Here is a 24,030-nt window from a genome sequence, read left to right on the forward strand (position 1 = left end):
TCACACTTTTTGCAAATGACTGCACACAGAACAAACACTCTTGTATCCATTACACACATATGCATATCAGCACGTCGTCGTGTCAGCAGCATGTCAGCGTGTCAACACCGATTTTACTGGTTTTATATCCACCTTTCTCGTCACTTTTGACTGTTCTTATTGCAGTTTTAATTGGTTCTTACTTGAAACGGTTTTATTTGGACATCACGACTCCCGGCTACATGCTAGTCATGGACACGTCAAACACCGTCGTCTCTTCGGCGCTTCAAGGTCAGAGTCAGACCCTGCTCAAGACTCAGGACTCATCCATTTTATTGACACAATCGACTCTTTTAATTTATCACAGATTATCGATAAACCAACAAACATGGTTTTATACACACTGGCCTCAACCCATCCAAAGTTTCACTGAAGGATATCTGAGTGTCGGACCATAAAGCTGTTCTATTAACAATGGACCTGGTTACTCCATCCCCCGAACTCCTCCGACTCACTCGCTCACATGTTTTTAACCCTCACTCAACATCCTCCTTCACAGAGCATTTTACTTCTGCTTTTTAACAGCTTTAATCCTGAACCTCCCGGTTTTGGCAAAGACTTTATCCAAGATGAAAACCACCTCATGTGCTCTTGATGTCATTCCCACAAAATTTTCAAAGGATGTTTTTAACACATTTTTACACATTTCTATCAGCTCTCTTGTAGAAGGCGTTTTCCCCAGTTCTTTTAAACATGCTGTGGTCCAAGCACTTTTGAAGAAACCCAGCCTGGACCCATCACTTTTTACTAATTTTAGATAAATCTCTATTGTCATTATATGTCTTCATGTAATTTATTTGAAAGATTTCGATCAGGTTTAAGATCCGGTCACAGTACAGAGACTGCACTTTTAAAAGTCACTAATGACTTGTTTTTAGCTGCTGATGAAGGAGAAAGCGTGATTTCAATTATTTTAGATTTTACTGCAAACTTCGACACTGTTGACCACAATATTTTAATAGATCGTCTTAACTCTTGGGTTGGCATCAGAGAAACTGCACTGAGGTGGTTTTCTTCCTCCCTATTAAACAGAACCTTTGCGGTCGCCATGGGATACACCTCAAGTTCTACAGCCAGTGTCTCCTGTGGTGTACCGCAAGGGTCAGTTTTCTTACTTTTATTTTTTTTTATATTTTCCTTTTTATTAAGTTTCTCCACACTTTACAGATTTTAAATCTCCAAACACCACTGAAAGGAGGGAGATAAAACAAACAAACAGACAAATAAATAAACTAGACAAAATAAAACATACAGGTTTCAAATGTCCATCCTTCAAAGTCCAAAAGTCATTTAGGAGTGATAGTGTCAAATGAAGTCCAATTTTTTCAATAGCCGAGTTTCAAGGTCAAATGCTCCATGAGTCGTATTTCCCTCATAATGTTCATCCATTGCTGCAAATCAGGAGCTTATGCTTTGCACCAGTTTCTCGTTATGGCTTTTTTACATGCAACCAACATTATTCGCATTAGATACACATTACATGACATAACACAATCGTTTATATTTCCCAGGTACATTGTTTTTTTAAGTGTTTGGCACAGAATTGCCAAGAATGGTTCCAATTGTTTTATTTACATTCTCCCAGAATATAGTTATTTGTTAGTCCTTGAGATTGGGAAGTAAGTAAGTAAGTAAGTAATATTTATTTATATAGCGCTTTTCCAGACCAGGGTCACAAAGCACTTAAACAAACAAAACAATACTCAAACAAGTATATACACTTTAAAGAACAAGATAATACTGAGAACAACAAAGGAGTTCCAGAAAATCAAGGAAAAGCCTGAACAAATAGAAACGTCTTAAGATGTTTCTTAAAGGAGTCAGTAGATCCATCAAGCGCAAAGAGAGAGGAAGATCGTTCCAAAGCTTAGGAGCAACAGCCTGAAAAGATTTCTCTCATCTGGTCCTGAACCGTGTGCGTGGAACCATAAGTAGATTCTGATCCACAGACCTCAGAGCCCGAGCTGGGGTGTAAGGCTGGATCAGATCAGTGATGTAAGGAGGAGCCTGACCATGAATAGATCTGAAAGTAAGAACCAGAATTTTAAAGTTGATCCTGAAAGAAACTGGAAGCCAGTGAAGAGTTTTAAGGATCGGAGAAATGTGAGTTCTTCTACTTGAGCAGGTTAGAATTCTCGCTGCAGAGTTCTGAATCAACTGCAGGCGAGACAGATCCTTCTTGTTAAGACATGAAAACAAACTGTTACAATAGTCCAGACGAGAAGAAACAAACACATGGATTACAAGCCCCATCACACCTATTTATTCGGGTAATTGGATTGTTGTGTATTTTATTCTCGGCTTTTTTCCCTTCCAAATGAACTTTTTATTGTTTTGTGTAGAGTTGACTATTTGGAGTGTTCGTCTAATATTATCTCGGGCTACACGTGAAGTTACTGTCGAGGCGGAGTAGTGGTGTGTAAAATGCCGAAAGTACTCACCAGTGTTGATAATGGATGTATATATTTATTAATCTACATTTAGTGCAGATATCGGTCTATCATTTCCACAAATTTATTTGTCTTTTCCTTCTTTTTGGATCACTGAGATTATAGCCTCAGAGAATACTTTTTCTAAGAGTTGAATTAAACAAGCGTAAAAGTATGTGAATTCATTAATCTCAGGAGACCTTGTACCTCGACACAGTGAAAACAAAACGTATCGTCACAAAGTCTAAATAAATCGTTTATTGTATCCTATATACTTATATATCATTATATACTACTGTACACAATCCCTGTTACCTGATCATGTCGCTCTCCATGTAGGCCTTGATAGTTGTTTTCATTTTGTAATACATGAGACAACATTTGTGGAACAAAGAACATTTTTATTTAATCTGTAAGATTAAAGTAAGAGGAAAAACCTTCATTCCTGGTGGGATAGGAACATGGGACAGAATCAATTTCATATAATTTGAATTTTAGCCATGTACTTATTTTTTGTCACGTTTGTAGGTTTTGATTCTTGTACCCACGTTTCCCTGTCCCAGCATATCCTTTGAGAAATAAAACAAAAAAGTAAAAAATTCAGCCAAGACAAGTCTGATCCACTTAAAAATAGTTTAAATAATTAAATGTTTTTTATTCAGTCTGTAGTTTCTATTAAAGTACACATTTACATACCTGGAAGAGGGTTTTTGAATTGTCTCCCACATCCACTTCAGTAGTCAATTGTATACATGGAAAATAATTTCTTTCTGTAGTTGACCGAGAAGTCTTTCCATGTTCAAATCAATGCATTAAAATTAATTTTGCATCTTCCTATGATTAATGCATGGGAAACACATGGGTTTGGCTTGTTTTTATGCTCCTTTTTCTCTACAATTCATCATTCTAGTGATCATTTACATTATTGTATTCCTCTTGTTCAATTCAATTCAATTCAATTTTATTTAAAGTGTCTTATCATAACAAAGTTATCTCAAGACACTATACAGTTGAAATAAGACTACAGTTGATTAGGGAAAAAAAGATCCCAGCAATTCAACAAAGAGCAAGAAGCGAAACACTGTACAGTGAGCAATGGCGAGGAAAAACATCCTTTTAGAAGCAGAAACCTCGAGCGGAACCAGACTCATTGTTGACGGCCTGCCGCTTTGACCGGCTGGGAGGAAGGATGGGGGGGGTAGACAGATGGATAAGAAGAGGAGTGAGGGAGGATATAGTGAGAGAAAAGAGGAGAGTGTAGGAGGGTCCATGGGGGTGCTGGAGAGAACTCGGGATCTGATGACGTGGTGAAGATCCTGGATCAGCAGCAGCTCTGGAGGTGGATCCCTGGGGCTCTGGGTGAGAAATAAAAAGGTGTGGGTTTGGGACAAATGTATACAATACACAGGTATACAGACTCCGGTGACGGGTGAAGATATATAGAGGGGAGAGGGGGGGGGGAGGTTGAAATAGCCAGGCCAGAGGGCACATACCTAGCACAGCAGGATCCAGACACAGGGGCCCAAGCCGCGGCAGGAACCCGCGTGAGACCAGGACCCGGCAGGCGAGATAACCACCAGAGCCGACCCCAAACACCAGCGAGAAGGCGGACCACCACCGGGGGCGTGAGAGGGCAAGCACAGTTGTTATTAAATACTGTCTAGCCACTGAAAATATGTCTTCTGAACACATCTCTTTGTATGATGTCTCTAAAGGCACAGCAACAATGTCATGAATGCGATGTCTCCTTCAAGCAGAACCACCTCTCTCCAAATATCTGCAAGGATCCTGCTGAGCAGCTGTTTAATATACAGTACTTAAACATATTTCATTTTATTGAACCACACAATATAGCATTGTATCAAGTCAACGCCCAAAAAATTATACCTCCAGTATTGAGCAACTGCTGTCTCTTTTCCAGGGGATCTACAAAGAACACATCATGTTCAGAAATCTGACTAGTTTATGAGCAGAGAGTCACATTATTATTTGACTTACAGCAACGGTTGGTGTGTTCAATTCCGGCTGCTTTGTCTGGAAAAAAAAATGGAAAGAAGGTTTTATTTAAAATAAAAATAGCCAAAGTCATTTGATACTTGGTATTATGTACTTTTTGACTTTGACTGCAGTAACGGGGAAGCCTCAAGAGTGGTTGCACAGTCCAGACAACAATTCTTCTGCCTCCTTTGTCCAAAATGCAAACCACTGCAAATGCCTGGTCGTGACATTAGTTGAGTTAGGTGTAACTTCAGTATAGATAACTTACTCCATTGAAAAGAAATTCACTCTTGGTAGAGATGCAGAAGGCATACTACGGATTGATGTTGAACAGATATATACATACAGTGAAATCATGGCCAAACATCTCTGTCCAATCTTCTGTAGTAGATTATAGGTTAGGTAGAACTTTATTGATCCCTCAGTAGGTCTCCTTTGGGAAATTGTTTAAAATTAAATGGTTTATAACCCTTATACAAACTTTTATTTTCAGAAAAACACATTTCTGGTAGATTTAACTTTAAAATTGCCTCTAGGTAAAATTACCTGAAGAAAAGGAGCACCACCTTTGAGTCTTAGTCCAAAGGAAACTATTACAGTTATGTGGATAATAATTAATTTAATTCAATTCAATTCAATTTTATTTAAAGTGTCTTATCATAAAAAAGTTATCTCAAGACACTATACAGTTGAAATAAGACTTTAGTTGATTAAGGAAAAAAAGATCCCAGCAATTCAACAAAGAGCAAGAAGCGAAACACTGTACAGTGAGCTATGGCGAGGAAAAACTTCCTTTTAGAAGCAGAAACCTCGAGCGGAACCAGACTCATTGTTGACGGCCTGCCGCTTTGACCGGCTGAGAGGAAGGATGGACTTATTAATTAACTATGAAACACTACTTTGAATCAATCTCATTTACTAAAGTCACTTCTAGTTGTCCTGATTATTGTCCTTTACTGAGTAAGAGGCTCTTAAATTGCCTTTTCTGAGATGAGAAACCGTTGTATCCCTTCACTGTTTGGATTGTTTCGTACCCACCGAGGGTTATGAGGAAGATGTTTGACTTAAATCTCACATGTACATTATTCTGATGAACACAAAGAGCAAACAGAAGTTATTTCCAGTCCTCACATTTATCTTAACAAAAAGAAAGTCGCTACGAGTGTCACCGTCTATTCCAGGTTTTTGTCCACGTATTGTTTTGTGCTTCCAGACGAATGGAAAACAAATGATTGTATGATATGGTCACAGGTCTTTTCAAGAAATCCAGTTCATGAAGATTCATTATTAAAGTGTTTTTAAGTAGCCTTTGCTTTGTGTATATAAGCTGTATTAATTTCTTCAAAACTATGAAAATTTTTAGGCTTCACTTGATTTTGAAAAGAAAAAACCTTTTATGTGTTTTGTCCATAGGTTTGTGATTCCAGGAAATACATTTTACTGAAGGAAGTTTTTGTGTCCGACTAAATACTGGACACTTAAACTAATCACTGGCTGTTCAGAATGTGGCGTTCACGGTTCCCCCCCTTTTTTTCAGTTCCCGCCCTTTTGTTTTGACGTACAGTAGGTATGAACAAGTAGCACTCCAGTCGGGGCATAGCTTTCTGGCCATGTAGCAGACAGAGACGGAGTCTGGAAGTGTTGAGGTGGATCACATCTCGGGCTCGGACGTTCTTGTAGCAGCTTCGTGAGATTGATCCATGTGAAGAGTGGTGTACATACACACTGTATTTAATACAAGTGATTCTCAAAAGCCTCTATGTGGGTCCGTGTCATGTCGTGGTGGGGAAACTAGATTGCAGTGGTCCCTCTGGACGGGGGATCGTGAAGGTCCCATATGTGATATTTGTCCTCACGCATCGTCCCCTGTGTTAGAAACATGCAGGATCCAGAGCAACCTCACACCCTGTGATACACTTAATGCCAAAACACCTTCACATCATCTTGACCATCGTTACTGTACACACACCAATGTCTCAGGAAGGAATCATGTTGTGTGCTTGGCCTGTCCATTGTATATGTTCTGTGCTGCCCCCCCACTATGTTACTTACACACACACCTCTGCAATTGCAATTTTGTCAAGATTATCAAGCGACTTTGATAAAAAAACAAAAACATTTAGAGATTATTGTTGTGTCGTGTGAATCACTTTAATAACCACATTCTGCTGTATTTGAGTCCCAAGTGTTGCCTTCAGTTTCCTCCAGCAGGAAAGAACGTTTCTGTTGTTTCTTCTAAATAATGAAAAAAAATAAAACATCAGGGCTATATAAAGTGCTCAAAGTAAACACATAATAAAGTATTATATAAGTATTATATGATTCACCAACACATGTCATCTTCAGGGTGTGACACCCCTGATGTCAAACAAAGGACGATGTGTCTGTTAAAGGATAAAGAAAGACTAAAATGCTGCTAATTGTAATCTGAGAGAACATTGCTCCCTCTAGTGGTGATTTAAGATAATTCACTGCCCTGTCAATAATTCTGCAAGGACTAAGATAAGTTTTCCTCGCTGCAGGGATGGAGTGAACCACGACAGGTGATGATAGTGACTCGTGTGTTTATTTATTAACAATGGCTCTATCTAGTGGTGCAACTGTAGATTACAGTCATTACAATGTTTTACAATCCAACTCTTGAACACATCACAGGAAGTAAATACCTGTTGTTTGTAATAATGGATCCGTAAAAACGGAAAACAAATTATTTTCAATCCTGTTATATATTAGAGGCTTCAATAAGCACCACTGTTGTACGGCGTGTTCTTCCTACTCTGACATGCTGGTCATCCAAAACTAGTGATGGTTAGATGAAGCTTCACTAACAGTGTCATCATTTTTAATGCTCAGTAGGTGGCGCCCCCGTTTAAAAATTAAATGAGGTTTAATCCAAGTGTTTATTATTAAATGTTTAAATATTAAATATATTTATTGATGTTCTCAGGCTCAGCTCCAGCTACTGTTTCCTCATCAAACACATTGAAAGAGTCAGTGAACAAGTGCAAGATTTACACTGAGAGACTGAGATCTTCCACTACAAACAGATTTAAAATATAGATTCATTTAAGCGTTTTTATGAATAATTCTTCTCATGTGGAGTCTTCAATCCAAGAGTTACAGACAAGCAGTATGCAGGTATTTGGAAGTTTTCAAGTGTCTTTTTGGAAGAAGATGAAGACGAAGACAACTGAGCTCCAGTCGCTACATTAAAATGAACAAACATTTTTGTCTATGACTCTAAAAAGAACAGATCACTCTCAAAATAATCCCGACAGGCGACATGAGGGCGAGTAGAACATTAGTTAGAATTTTGCGTGAATTATTACTTCAGACGTGTGACATAAAAAGACAACAAAAGACTTAAAACATCACATGATTCCAGAACTGTTGTAATAGTTTTATTTTACCTAAAATGACATGATTAAATAATGTTGAATACATTCAACTGTTACTTTAACAACACACTTTCATTTGCAGTTAATAAAAGAAAAACTCTCTAAATTGGATCAAGATTATTTCACGATACATTTGTCAAAGTGTAGATTCACTTATAACAATAATGACCCGTTTATAAAATATAATATAGTGTGATTTTGAGAAGCTTGTGCAAAGAACTGTATGTTTTGAAGCTGTTTGACTAGAGGATTGAATTTGTTGTTTTTAATTCATGTTTCTCTCGCTCTGTTCCTCTGATGACATCATTTCTAGGCGACAGATGAGATGAAGCCAATCTGTCACGATCGTGTTTAGCTACTGTTGAGAAGTACAGTTTGAAAAAATAACCATTAAACCACTTACTTTCAGAGTAAAAGGGGTTTAACTAGAGAACGATCATAAAAGTCACAAACATAGAAACAAACGTGAAACAAATCCAGCAGGTATGTTAGGCAACATTTTACTTAACAACATATTTTCTTCATTTTCTTCTGAGATTAAGTAAGTAAGTAAGTAATTTTTATTTGTATAGCGCTTTTCCAGACCAGGTCACTCTGATAGTCTCACTTCCTCTCCACCTCCAGACGCAGCTTTTCAAATCTGTCAGGATGATCCAGATAATCCTGATCCTCCATCAAGTTCCTGTTGTCGTTGGACAGTAGGAGGCGCTGCTGTGTGTGAGTCCAGTGAGAGTGAAGACTGAGAGAAGAAGAGACATGAGGTGATGATGGTGGAAGAACGTTGTCTTGACGATCATATACTGATCCAAACTGAGACGAGTCAATGTTCTGTCAACATTCTTCTGAGAACTTGAGAGAAGACCCATGTGACTGAAACATCCCAGAATAATCTTGGATGTCAGATTTGAAGATGAAGTCAGCAGCTAAACTAGCATGTAGCTAACATGAGTCTAGTCTAGTTGTGATGAAGATGTTCAAGTGAACACATGATTCAATATGAAGTGATTCATGTGTGAAATGATGTTTAAAGTGACTCAACATTGTGAGTTGATGATCAAACTCACGTCTGATTTCAAATATTTGACAGAAATATTTCTTTCAAACAATGTTGATGTTGAAGCTCCTGAAGAGCTTTGAGCTGAAGAACTTGAAGATTTGGAATCAGAGCTTCACTTGATACTGTAACTGTGAGTCTTTAACATCTGCACGTTTGTTCTGGAATCTTCTTCATCAAGTCCATGTCCACAAAGACCTTCAACTGCTGTGTCAGCAGAAGAGCTTTGATGTTGAAGTCAATCAATGGAATCAAACTTACCATTCATCGATGAAGGTCTAACATATGTGGTCCACAGTCATCCAGTCTGGATGAAGAAAGAGTCAGAAGATCAGATTCATTTGATTCAGATGTTTCATGAATATTGTTTCATTCTCAGTGGATGACTCAGTCAAGACTGTTGATGACAACAAAGATGGATCTATAAACAGGCTGCTCAGTCTCAACTGTCTCCTTCATGCTTCCACTGGTGTCCAGCAGGAGAACATGGAGGAACTCAGAGTTTGGATTCATGTGCTCGGTTCAGATGAAGAGTCTGAGCATCAAATGTTCAGTCTGAAGATCTTTGGAGTTCAGTCAGTGAGTTCTGCTGCTCTGTTCATACCTGAGAGTCTCCAGTCTCCAGTCTGGACTCTTCAGTCCAGCAGACAGCAGCTCCAGTCCTGGTCCTCCTGGATGATTCTTGCTCAGGTCCAGTTCTCTCAGGTGGGATGGGTTCAATGTCAGAGCTGAGGCCAGAGAAGAACAACCTCTCTCTGAGATCTGACACCCAAACAGTCTGAAATGAAGGAGAAACACTTTTAGAAACTTATCAGAACCAAGAGAAGATGATGTTCTGACCTGAGAGTCTCCAGGTGACAGTGTGGACTCTTCAGTCCAGCAGACAGCAGCTCCACTCCTGGATCCTGCAGCTTGTTGATACTCAGGTCCAGTAGAGTCAGACTAGAGGACGGAGAGCTGAGGACTGAGGACAGAAGTGAACAACTTCTCTCTGACAGTCGACAGAAGCTCAGCCTGTGAAAGAGACGAGTTTCATCAACAAGTGACTTTTTCAATTTTCTATTTGACAATAATTGAAAGAGTTTATTTAAAGACAAACTCAACTATTTCCATTGATAAGATCTTCAGTTGTGGTTTGTTGTCTGCTTCCTCTCTAATATAGTTCAGTCAAAGTTTCTTTCAAACCTTTGATACCAACTATTGACACGTCATTGAATCATGCTGGACTTTTGAACATCAACAAGTGTTTGATTGAATGTGTTCATGTTATGGTTGATTTGATGTTGATGGACCAGATGAAGAGAAACTATGGAAGTATATCAGTGTCATCACAATATTGAATGGTTTCAACCTTTCAAATGTTGAATTACTTTTTTGAATAATTGAATTTTAATTAATTAAATGATTTGTATATTAAAGGTTTTATTAATTTAATTGAATAATAAAAACAATATTTTTTAATTGAGTAAAGGTTTTTTTCCACACATATAGTTTAATATTGTTACTAACAAGTACCCTTTTAAATTCATTATAAAAATGTCAAAGTGTTTAAAATCCAATATAAATTTTAACCCTGGAGTTTTGAAGAGGTAAAAAAAATTAAAAAAAATAACGTCTGTGTTTTGAAGAGGTAAAACATATTTATATTTTAATGTTGTAGTTTTGAAGAGGTAAAACATATTTATATTTTAATGTTGTAGTTTTGAAGAGGTAAAAAATATTTATATTTTAATGTTGTAGTTTTGAAGAGGTAAAAAATATTTATATTTTAATGTTATAGTTTTGAAGAGGTACAAAATATTTATATTTTAATGTTATAGTTTTGAAGAGGTAAAAAATATTTATATTTTAATGTTGTAGTTTTGAAGAGGTAAAAAATATTTATATTTTAATGTTATAGTTTTGAAGAGGTACAAAATATTTATATTTTAATGTTGTAGTTTTGAAGAGGTAAAAAATATTTATATTTTAATGTTGTAGTTTTTTTGTACCTCTTCAAAACTATAACATTAAAAAAATGTTGCCCAAATGTGTAAAATGTTGTTTTTTGAAGGCTCGAAAAAGTTGTAAAATATAAATATTTTGTACCTCTTCAAAACAACAACATTAAAATATAAATATTTTTACCTCTTCTTAATGTTGGAGTTTTGAAGAGGTAAAAGAAAATAAAAATAAAATAATATTTTAAAGTTGTATTTTTATTTATTTATTTATTTTTTCCTCTTCAAAACTACAACATTAAAATATATATATATATTTTTTTTACCTCTTCAAATCTACAACGTTAAAATATAAATATTTTTTACCTCTTCAAAACACAGACATTATAAAAATGCTTTCAATTCAATATTTTTAACAAGTATCCTTTTAAATTTATTTTTTAAACGTGTTTAAAATCGAACATATAATATATATATATTAAACTCTGTCTAAAAAATGTTTCCATTATTCAATGAAAACAAAACCAACCTTTCAATATTTAAATTATTGAATTAAATGATTCAAAAAATAATTCTATGGTTAAAAAAATGTTTTTCAATATTCAGTTCATGAGCTGAAAATAGATTCAACTGCTCCAACAGGAAGTGACATTTATCAACACGTCATATTCAAAGTAGGAAATCTAAGCTTTTCTCTCTTAATGTTTGACCTTGAAAATGTTGAAAACCAGGATCAACTTGATGAGACTGATTGTTGCAACAGTCACATTTCAGGAGAATGATCACAGATACCATCAGCACAATGGACTCAACAAGAAATGGAGACACATGTGTTCAGTGTGAAGTGAAGTAGTTGTAGATGCGCCTCACAAATCATTGGAGAAAGACATTTCTTACCAACATGTTAGTTTTCACACCCGTATATAACCTGAGCACAAATATTGATATTTTCTTACAACACACTTGGTTGTCACGTCAATACTTCATCTCTCCTGTCCTGTTTGTGGGGGCGCTAATCCTCTAAATGAGGGTGAAGAAGTCGTAACCAGCGGCTGATGAAGATGACGAGTTAACAATAGTGTCAGTACACGATGAGGGCAGCCTACACTGTACAAAAACAAACAACTCCCCACACATGGATTTCCTAAATGTTTCAAAATAAAATGTTCATTTCTGGATCTACTACCTGAAAGAATCAATAATCAAACAGAAATATCTTCTTCACATTTGAAGTTAATCTTACAACAAATGACATCAACTTTCATTGATCTCTTGAACTAGAGAGCCGGTTGTGCGCTGTCGAAGCTAAACCGCTAGCTAGCCAGTGTCAGGTAGACAGTGCGCAGCCACATAGCCTAGCAGGTAGTCCTCCAGCAATTCCCGAGCAGCCGGGAAACCAGGGTCGGTGGGTGACTGTTCGTGGGAGGAATAGTTCCCGGCCAAAGTCAACGGAGCACCACCAACCCCTTAGCGTTTCGAACAGATTTTCTCCACTCGACAAGTCACCGGTCGAGGAACCTGCTCTGTTCATAGGCGATTCCATTCTTCGGAACATTAAACTAGCGAAGCCAGCGAGAGTAGTCTGCATTCCTGGGGCCAGAGCGGGCGACATTGAATCAAATTTAAAGCTGCTGGCTAAAGCTAAATGTAAATACAGTAAGATAATTATTCATGTCGGCAGCAACGACATCCGATTACGTCGCTCGGAGGTCACCAAGGTAAACGTTCAGTCGGTGTGTGCATTTGCACGAACAATGTCGGACTCCGTAGTGTTCTCTGGACCCCTTCCCAATATGGCCAATGATGATATGTTTACTCGCTATTCATCATTTAATCGCTGGTTGTCGGAGTGGTGCCCCGCAAACGGGGTTGGCTTTGTTAACAACTGGAAAACCTTCTGGGGAAAACCTGGTCTGCTTAGGAGAGACTGCATCCATCCCACGTTGGAAGGAGCATCTCTCTTGTCTAGCAGTGTTGAGAGTTTTAGTGTAACGTGACTCAGAGCACAGATCAGAAGGCAGAACTGCAGTCTTCCACACTCTTCTGCCCTTCTCCCACAACAGCCACCCACCTTTAACCACATAGAGAGGGTCAATCTGACCCGCTTAATAAAACCAAGTAAAAATGTCAGTAGAAGAGCTATTAAAGAAAATCGAATTCAAATAAATCTAAATCAAATAAATACTACCATTGTAGTGTGGATTGTTGAATATCCGATCCCTGTCCTCAAAAGCTGCACTAATTAATGAACTTATATCAGATTAAACCATTGACTTATTATTCTTAACCGAAACTTGGCTGTCTATAGATGATTACGTATCTTTAAATGAATCAACACCACCCAGCCACACTAACTTTAACGCCCCTCGACGCTCTGGTCGAGGAGGTGGAGTCGCAGCCATCATCAACTCATGTCTGTCAACCTTTACTAGACCACATTATGATTTCAACTCTTTTGAAAGTATTATACTTAGCGTATCTAATACAACCTTGAGATCAGGTCAGTCACTTCTCTTTGTTGGAGTCTATCGTCCCCCTGGACCTTATTCTGAATTCTTGTCTGAGTTCCCTGAATTCTTGACCAGCCTGGTGCTTAAATCAGATAAAGTGATTATTGTTGGTGACTTTAACATCCATGTTGATATGGTCCATGATAGCTTAGCTAACAGGTTTAACTCTATCCTGGAGTCATTTGGTTTCTCTCAGTATGTACATGAACCGACTCACTGCTTTAAGCACACATTAAACCTTGTCCTAGCATACGGACTTGAAATTAAAAATGTTATTGTCTCTCCTCAGAATTCAGTTCTTTCCGACCATCAATTAATAACCTTTGACTTCATTTTAAATGAGCCAAGTCTACAGAGTAGGAGCACTCTCAAAAGATGTCTGTCTGAAAGTGTCGTTACCAAGTTTATGGAAATAATTCCCTCTGTGCTCAGTAAAACGCCTAGCCTCAGTGTGTCAAGAAACTCTACCCATAGTCACCCAGACATTGATAACTTTGTGGGCAGTTTTACAGACTCGTTGCACAATACGCTTGACTTAATCGCACCACTAACTAAAAAGACTGTTAACAGAAGTAATCTTGCTCCCTGGTATACTCAGGAAACACGTTAATTAAAACAGGTTTCTAGACGACTAGAGAAGAAATGGCGTTCATCGAAACATAATGAATTCTACCAGGACTGGCAGGATAGGTTAAAAATATACAAGGCATCTCTTCGGAAAGCCAGAGCCAGCTACTACTCATCACTTATAGAAGCAAATAAGAATAACCCCAAGTTCTTATTCAGTACTGTTGCCAGGCTGACACGGAGCCATCAGTCCATTGAGCAGTCCATCCCTTCTCATCTTAGTAGCAATGACTTTATGAACTTTTTTAATGAAAAAATTGTAACTATTAGAGGAAAGATTCAAGACCTCCTAGATTCTTCTAATACAACCAGTGCAGCCTCACCGGTCACAGACACTATGACTGATACATACTTTGACTCCTTTCTACCAGTGAGTCCTCGACAGCTGTCCCAGGTTGTTTCCTCCTCAAAGTCCACAACATGTCTTCTCGATCCTATTCCCACATGGCTACTTAAAGAACTGTTCCCCTTAATTAGCACTTTCATACTTGACATTATTAACTTGTCAATAACATCCGGCTACGTGCCTCAGATTTTTAAAGTTGCAGTAATTAAACCTCTGCTTAAAAAACCCACTCTTGATCCAGAGGTCCTCACTAAGTATAGGCCTATTTCTAATCTAGTATTCATTTCAAAACTTCTGGAGAAAGTGGTAACGAGTCAGCTCTGTGATTATCTCCAGGACAATGATCAATTTGAGGTGTTTCAGTCTGGTTTTAGGGAACACAACAGCACAGAGACCGCCCTGGTAAAAGTAAGTAACGACCTACTGATGGCCTCTGATCAGGGCCATGTTTCAGTTCTTGTTCTTCTAGATCTCAGTGCTGCATTTGACACTGTCGACCACCAAATCCTTCTACAGAGGCTAGAAAACCATTTAGGCATTCGTGGAACTGCTCTTAACTGGTTTAAATCCTACCTGTCGGATAGAACGCACTATGTACATGTCAACCACCTCTCATTGACACACACTAAGGTCAGCTATGGTGTCCCACAAGGTTCTGTTCTTGGTCCAATACTATTCACAATCTATATGCTCCCACTAGGGGACTTGATTAGAAGACACTCTATACATTTTCACTGTTATGCTGATGACACCCAACTTTACTTGTCCATGAAGCCAGATGAAAGAAATCAGCTAACACAATTACAGTCCTGTATCACAGATATCAAGTCATGGATGACCAAAAACTTCCTCCTACTGAACTCGGAAAAGACTGAGGTTTTACTAGTTGGTCCGCAACATCTCAGACAATCATTAACTAATGATCTAGCTTTACATAATGGACTTGCTCCTGCTACTAGCACCAAAGAATCTGGATGTATGCTTTGACGAGGACTTATCATTTAACTCACACATAAAACAAATCTCTGATTGCTTACTTCCACCTTCGTAACATTTCAAAAAATTAGGCACTTCCTTCCTTTAGATGCTGCTGAGAAGCTCATCCATGCTTTTGTTATCTCCAGGCTGGACTATTGTAACTCTCTTCTCTCAGGCTGTTCTAAAAAGTCTCTCAGAACTCTTCAGCTCATTCAGAACTCTGCAGCTCGTGTCCTGACTAAGACTAAGAGGCGCGAACACATTTCCCCTGTACTGTCTTCCCTACATTGGCTTCCTGTAGAATTTAGAATACAATTTTAAATCCTTCTCCTAACCAATAAAGCCTTACATGGTCTAGCACCAACATACATTAAAGATTTAATCCAAACTTACCAACCCTCAAGGACCTTACGATTCCTAAACTCTGATCTACTAGTTATACCACAAATCTCTAAATGTAGATTCGGAGCCAGGGCCTTCAGTTTTCAAGCCCCTCTGCTGTGGAACAAACTACCGGCTTCAGTACGGAGGGCAGACACCCTTTCTATGTTTAAAAATAATCTTAAAACCTTACTTTTCGATAAAGCCTATAATTAACTTGACTGTTTATCTCTAGCTGTCATAACTAACAAAACTGTTTATCTTAGCTGCTATAGGCTGAGAATGCTGGAGGAGTTTTAGTTTTAGACACCGAGCTCTGTATATCCTTCTTTTCTCGCCGGGGCCGTTCTGGCTTGGCCGATTCGGGTGTGAGGGGCCCGGCGGGTGGGGCCTGTGGGTGCCTTGGGCCTGGTGGTGGTGACCGCTGGTGCCGCGATGGCCCCGTGTGCCGGCGGGGGGGGTGGCCCGCTTCCGGGGGTCTTTGGTGGTGTGTGGGGGCTGGTGCTGGCAGGGGTGGTTGGGGTGGTGGATGGGGGGTTGCGCTGGGGGCGGTGCTAGGGCTGGGGGGTTGCTGGTCCCACTGACGGGGTTGGCGGGTGAACCGCTAGGGGTGGGGCTGGGGCTGGCCGGGTGTTCTGGATGACCTTCCGGCCCTGATGGCTTCGCCTGGTCTGTGGTGGGGGGCCTGTCTTGGGGTGGGTGTCTGCTGCAGCGGTGGCTGTGGTCCTCAACCCGCCCTGTGTGGCATGTGCTGTGGTCGGGGAGTTTGTCGCCCTTGGTCCTGAGGGTTCGTGGCCGGGTTGGTCGGTCTTTCGGGGGCTTCCCGGGTGGGGGGGGGGGGCCACACTGGGCGGGGCCACATTGGGGGGACGGCGGAGGCATTGGGCGGACCCATGATACCGTAGAGACCATGTACCGCCCATGCAAGTGCTGCTGTCCCCCTGGGTGCTGCATGGTGGATGGGGGCGGGGGCTGGGGGTCAGTACGTGTGATGGGCGGGGCCTCTGCACCTTAGAGACCGTGGACCGCCCATGAAATACTGCTGGCCCCCCAAACTTCCCTCATGACATGGGGGAAGTGGGCTGCGGCTGTTGGGGACGGTCTACAGTTCAAAGATTGGGAGCCGTTCCCGGACGGCTGCAGCCCCATTGCCCCCGCCCTGCCCGCACAACCGTGGCCCCCCTGTGACCCGGGGGACCTGGCCATTGCTCCCCCGGGCTCATGCGGTGGCACTCGACCCGGCTACTGGCCGTGTCCGCAGGGTATTGGGGGGGGCTCCGCCGCCGCTGCTGTGGTGGATCCCTATCTCCTTGACTCGGCCCCCTGCTATGGACTTGGTGGCAGCCTGATGGTCTGGGGGTCTTCCGTGGCCCAGCCTGGCCCCGGGGCTCTATCCCCTGACTGGTTCTTCCGGCTGCCCCTCTGCCTCGGTGCCTGCGCCTGGTGCCTCCCCCTCTCTGCTTCCTCGGTCGTCCTCGCCTGTGCTTTCCCTCTCGCGCCCCCGGTGGTGGTCCGCCTTCTCGCTGGTGTTTGGGGTCGGCTCTGGTGGTTATCTCGCCTGCCGGGTCCTGGTCTCCCGCGGGTTCCTGCCGCGGCTTGGGCCCCTGTGTCTGGATCCTGCTGTGCTAGGTATGTGCCCTCTGGCCTGGCTATTTCAACCTCCCCCCCCCTCTCCCCTCTATATATCTTCACCCGTCACCGGAGTCTGTATACCTGTGTATTGTATACATTTGTCCCAAACCCACACCTTTTTATTTCTCACCCGGAGCCCCAGGGATCCACCTCCAGAGCTGCTGCTGATCCAGGGATCCACCTCCAGAGCTGCTGCTGATCCAGGATCTTCACCACGTCATCAGATCCCGAGTTCTCTCCAGCACCTCCATGGACCCTCCTACACTCTCCTCTTTTCTCTCACTATATCCTCTCTCACTCCTCTCCTTATCCATCTGTCTACCCCCCCATCCTTCCTCCCAGCCGGTCAAAGCGGCAGGCCGTCAACAATGAGTCTGGTTCCGCTCGAGGTTTCTGCCTTCTAAAAGGAAGTTTTTCCTCGCCATTGCTCACTGTACAGCTCACTATACAGTGTTTTGTTTCTTGCTCTTTGTTGAATTGCTGGGATCTATTTTTCCTTAATCAACTGTAGTCTTATTTCAACTGTATAGTGTCTTGAGATAACTTTGTTATGATAAGACACTTTAAATAAAATTGAATTGAATTGAATTGAATTGAATTGAATCTCTTTACATCCACCACACATGATGACTTTAACCACGTCTTTAAAATTATCATCAATATATGATTTGACTGTTAACTGATGCTTTTACAAAACTATACTTTCTATACGTGAGTGTCAGTGAAATTAAGTTTTTTGTAATTGTATTATTGATCTTTATTTTATAATGATTTTATTCACACAGTTGTAACATTAAATTCAAGTAAAAACAGTCATTTATTGTAAACAATTGACTTTGAAATTACTTGTTAATGTGGTTCAGTTAGTCAAAGTCACCACTCTGAGTGTTTTCTCTGTCACAAGACAAATGTATTTATGATTCCTTTAATAATACTGACGTGTACAAAATACTTATCAAGTGAACAAAGATCTGCTGTTTTTTTGTTTATGTTTTAAGTCACCGTTGATGGTTGTTTTGACTCTGTTGGTTTGGACTGTTGCTGAATGAATTGGAGTCTCAGTGACAAACAAAACTTATTGGCTTCAATGTACATTTATGAACATATTTAGCTTCAAAAGAAGCTTAAAGTAAGTAAAGTAGTTTTGTTTCATTAAAGAAACTTCATGATAAATTGAAGAAAAATGTAAGAATGATGCTATTAGTCGACTTAATGGTTGAATATTTGGTGACCAGTCGACTGTTAAAATAGTCGTAGACCTCATGAACAACAGATGAACCATAAGAGAAGAACAGAGACAACAACGGTGGAAAAAACAAACGATGAAAACAAATCAAAGACAAAACTCAAGATTCCACTCTAAAGTGTTTTGTCTTCTACGAGACAGATGACGTGAGAACACTGGATAAAGAATATGCAACGACTGTTGTTTTGATTATTATTCATTTTCATTTAAAGTTGACGCTTGTTTGTTTATCATTACAATGATTTATTAAGATGATATTTTTATAAACTACGTAACATCTTTACCTGCTACACAAACATACAAATGTATCTATGAGCTGCTTCACTGAAGAACAAAGTGATGACAGACTTTGACTCGTGTTTCCACCTCTGACTTTACATTTGAGCTTTGATGATGTAGAAAAGATGATGTTCTGACCTGAGAGTCTCCAGGTGACAGTGTGGACTCTTCAGTCCAGCAGACAGCAGCTCCACTCCTGGATCCTGCAGCTTGTTGTCACTCAGGTCCAGTAGAGTCAGACTAGAGGACGGAGAGCTAAGGACTGAGGACAGAAGTGAACAACTTCTCTCTGACAGTTCACACAAGTCCAGCCTGTGAAAGAGACGAGTTTCATCAACAAGTGACTTTTTCAATTTTCTATTTGACAAGAATTGAAAGAGTTTATTTAAAGACAAACTCAACTATTTACATTGATAAGATCTTCAGTTGTGGTTTGTTGTCTGCTTCCTCTCTAATATAGTTCAGTCAAAGTTTCTTTCAAACCTTTTATACCAACTATTGACACGTCATTGATTCATGCTGGACTTTTGAACATCAACAAGTGTTTGATTGAATGTGTTCATGTTATGGTTGATTTGATGTTGATGGACCAGATGAAGAGAAACTATGGAAGTATATCAGTGTCATCACAATATTGAATGGTTTCAACCTTTCAAATGTTGAATTAGTTTTTTGAATAATTGAATATTAGATAATTAATACATTTGTATATTAAAGGTTGAATTTATTTTTATTGAAAAATAATAATATATTTTAAATGAGTCAAAGTTGTTCACAAATAGAGTTTAATATTGTAATTAACAAGTATCCTTTTAAATGAAATATACAAATGTCAAAGTGTTTAAAATCCAATATGAATGCTGGTATAACAGAGTCACCAGACAAAACCAAAAGAGCTACTTGATCGTACTTTCAGCCAATCATGTGACACATAGACGATCATGTGACATCAAAACATCTATTTAGATATTTTCCTGACAACGTGTCAACTTTGTTTTAAGGTCTGGAGTTTAAAAAGTATTTCACTACATCTCAAGATCAATCTGTGGTTTCTGCCTGTAATAGACGTATCAGTCTGTATAAGAAAAATAATTGAATCAAGATTATTTATTTTTGAATTATTATAAATAAGAATATTTAACTCTATGTGTAAAAAATGATTCTATTATTCAATGAAAACAAAACCAACCTTTCAATATTTTAATTATTGGATACAATTATTCAGAAAATAATTCTATGGTTAAAAAAATACAACATTTCAATAAAATGAAATGTTAAATTCAATCCTTCAATTCTCTGATGACACTGATCTACTTGCATAAGAAACAAAGGAAATGTTTTTCAATATTCAGTTCATGAGCTGAAAATAGATTTAACTGCTCCAACAGGAAGTGACATTTATCAACACGTCATATTCAAAGTAGGAAATCTACACTTTTCTCTCTTAATGTTTGACCTTGAAAATGTTGAAAACCATGATCAGCTTGATGAGACTGATTGTTGCAGCAGTCACATGTCAGGAGAATGATCACAGATACCATCAGCACAATGGACTCAACAAGAAATGGAGACACATGTGTTCAGTGTGAAGTGAAGTAGTTGTAGATGAGCCTCACAAATCATTGGAGAAAGACATTTCTTACCAACATGTTAGTTTTCACACCCGTATATAACCTGAGCACAAATATTGATATTTTCTTACAACACACTTGGTTGTCACGTCAATACTTCATCTCTCCTGTCCTGTTTGTGGGGGCGCTAATCCTCTAAATGAGGGTGAAGAAGTCGTAACCAGCGGCTGATGAAGATGACGAGTTAACAATAGTGTCAGTACACGATGAGGGCAGCCTACACTGTACAAAAACAAACAACTCCCCACACATGGATTTCCTAAATGTTTCAAAATAAAATGTTAATTTATGGATCTACTACCTGAAAGAATCAATAATCAAACAGAAATATCTTCCTCACATTTGAAGTTAATCTTACAGCAAATGACATCAACTTTCATTGATCTCTTAACATCCACCACACATGATGACTTTAACCACGTCTTTAAAATTATCATCAATATATGATTTGACTGTTAACTGATGCTTTTACAAAACTATACTTTCTATACGTGAGTGTCAGTGAAATTAAGTTTTTTGTAATTGTATTATTGATCTTTATTTTATAATGATTTTATTCACACAGTTGTAACATTAAATTCAAGTAAAAACAGTCATTTATTGTAAACAATTGACTTTGAAATGACTTGTTAATGTGGTTCAGTTAGTCAAAGTCACCACTCTGAGTGTTTTCTCTGTCACAAGACAAGTGTATTTATGATTCCTTTAATAATACTGACGTGTGCAAAATACTTATCAAGTGAACAAAGATCTGCTGTTTTTTTGTTTTATGTTTTAAGTCACTGTTGATGGTTGTTTTGACTCTGTTGGTTTGGACTGTTGCTGAATGAATTGGAGTCTCAGTAAAAGACATGACAAACAAAACTTATTGGCTTCAATGTACATTTATGAACATATTTAGCTTCAAAAGAAGCTTAAAGTAAGTAAAGTAGTTTTGTTTCATTAAAGAAACTTCATGATAAATTGAAGAAAAATGTAAGAATGATGCGATTAGTCGACTTAATGGTTGAATATTTGGTGACCAGTCGACTGTTAAAATAGTCGTAGACCTCATGAACAACAGATGAACCATAAGAGAAGAACAGAGACAACAACGGTGGAAAAAACAAACGATGAAAACAAATCAAAGACAAACCTCAAGATTCCACTCTAAAGTGTTTTGTCTTCTACGAGACAGATGACGCGAGAACACTGGATAAAGAATATGCAACGACTGTTGTTTTGATTATTATTCATTTTCATTTAAAGTTGACGCTTGTTTGTTTATCATTACAATGATTTATTAAGATGATATTTTTATAAACTACGTAACATCTTTACCTGCTACACAAACATACAAATGTATCTATGAGCTGCTTCACTGAAGAACAAAGTGATGACAGACTTTGACTCGTGTTTCCACCTCTGACTTTACATTTGAGCTTTGATGATGTAGAAAAGAGGATGTTCTGACCTGAGAGTCTCCAGGTGACAGTGTGGACTCTTCAGTCCAGCAGACAGCAGCTCCACTCCTGGATCCTGCAGCTTGTTGTCACTCAGGTCCAGTAGAGTCAGACTAGAGGACGGAGAGCTGAGGACTGAGGACAGAAGTGAACAACTTCTCTCTGACAGTTCACACAAGTCCAGCCTGTGAAAGAGACGAGTTTCATCAACAAGTGACTTTTTCAATTTTCTATTTGACAAGAATTGAAAGAGTTTATTTAAAGACAAACTCAACTATTTACATTGATAAGATCTTCAATTGTGGTTTGTTGTCTGCTTCCTCTCTAATATAGTTCAGTCAAAAATTCTTTCAAACCTTTGATACCAACTATTGACACGTCATTGATTCATGCTGGACTTTTGAACATCAACAAGTGTTTGATTGAATGTGTTCATGTTATGGTTGATTTGATGTTGATGGACCAGATGAAGAGAAACTATGGAAGTATATCAGTGTCATCACAATATTGAATGGTTTCAACCTTTCAAATGTTGAATTACTTTGTTGAATAATTGAATATTAGATAATTAATACATTTGTATATTAAAGGTTGAATTTATTTTTATTGAAAAATAATAATGATATTTTAAATTAGTCAAAGTTGTTCACAAATAGAGTTTAATATTGTAATTAACAAGTATCCTTTTAAATGAAATATAAAAATGTCAAAGTGTTTAAAATCCAATATAAATGCTGGTATAACAGTGTCACCAGACAAAACCAAAAGAGCTACTTGATCGTACTTTCAGCCAATCATGTGTCACATAGACGATCATGTGACATCAAAACATCTATTTAGATATTTTCCTGACAACGTGTAAACTTTTTTTTAAGGTCTGGAGTTTAAAAAGTATTTCACTACATCTCAAGATCAATCTGTGGTTTCTGCCTGTAATAGACGTATCAGTCTGTGTAAGAAAAATAATTGAATCAAGATTATTTATTTTTGAATTATTATAAATTAGAATATTTAACTCTAAGTGTAAAAAATGATTCTATTATTCAATGAAAACAAAACCAACCTTTCAATATTTTAATTATTGGATACAATTATTCAGAAAATAATTCTATGGTTAAAAAAATACAACATTTCAATAAAATTAACTGTTAAATTCAATCCTTCAATTCTCTGATGACACTGATCTACTTGCATAAGAAACAAAGCAAATGTTTTTCAATATTCAGTTCATGAGCTGAAAATAGATTCAACTGCTCCAACAGGAAGTGACATTTATCAACATGTCATATTCAAAGTAGGAAATCTACACTTTTCTCTCTTAATGTTTGACCTTGAAAATGTTGAAAACCATGATCAACTTGATGAGACTGATTGTTGCAACAGTCACATGTCAGGAGAATGATCACAGATACCATCAGCACAATGGACTCAACAAGAAATGGAGACACATGTGTTCAGTGTGAAGTGAAGTAGTTGTAGATGAGCCTCACAAATCATTGGAGAAAGACATTTCTTACCAACATGTTAGTTTTCACACCCGTATATAACCTGAGCACAAATATTGATATTTTCTTACAACACACTTGGTTGTCACGTCAATACTTCATCTCTCCTGTCCTGTTTGTGGGGGCGCTAATCCTCTAAATGAGGGTGAAGAAGTCGTAACCGAATTTCCCCTCGCGGGACTAATAAAGGTTTTCTGATTCTGATTCTGTAACCAGCGGCTGATGAAGATGACGAGTTAACAATAGTGTCAGTACACGATGTGGGCAGCCTACACTGTACAAAAACAAACAACTCACCACACATGGATTTCCTAAATGTTACAAAATAAAATGTTCATTTCTGGATCTACTACCTGAAAGAGTCAATAATCAAACAGAAATATCTTCTTCACATTTGAAGTTAATCTTACAGCAAATGACATCAACTTTCATTGATCTCTTAACATCCACCACACATGATGACTTTAACCACGTCTTTAAAATGATCATCAATATATGATTTGACTGTTAACTGATGCTTTTACAAAACTATACTTTCTATACGTAGGTGTCAGTGAAATTAAGTTATTTATAATTGTATTATTGATCTTTATTT

At 38.5% G+C, this 24,030-nt stretch overlaps 1 protein-coding gene across 7 annotated transcripts in view; it reads right to left on the reverse strand.

Moving 5' to 3' along the window:
• The window catches only part of LOC148085243 (protein NLRC3-like), a 72,573-nt gene that overhangs the window by 39,173 nt on the left and 9,370 nt on the right, over positions 1–24,030 (reverse strand). For 5 of the 7 annotated variants that reach the window (XR_015710494.1, XR_015710493.1, XR_015710492.1 and 2 more), the window contains exons 10-12: positions 21,942–22,115; positions 18,996–19,169; positions 9,759–9,932 (exon numbers count right to left, since the gene is read on the reverse strand). The exons of 1 other annotated variant lie outside the window; for it this stretch is intronic. Coding sequence is in view for 2 of the 6 variants with exons in the window: in XM_087783380.1 (XP_087639506.1) it covers positions 9,759–9,932; positions 18,996–19,169; positions 21,942–22,115 (522 nt within the window). In the remaining 4 variants the exon portion in view is untranslated. Of the gene's footprint in view, positions 1–7,852; positions 8,604–9,179; positions 9,226–9,522; positions 9,697–9,758; positions 9,933–18,995; positions 19,170–21,941; positions 22,116–24,030 lie in introns of those variants that run through there. One more of the 7 variants, XM_087783382.1, reaches the window with a different exon arrangement.

The sequence above is a fragment of the Callionymus lyra genome, chromosome 2 (assembly GCF_982586985.1).
Source record: "Callionymus lyra chromosome 2, fCalLyr1.hap1.1, whole genome shotgun sequence".
Lineage (NCBI taxonomy): Eukaryota > Metazoa > Chordata > Actinopteri > Syngnathiformes > Callionymidae > Callionymus > Callionymus lyra.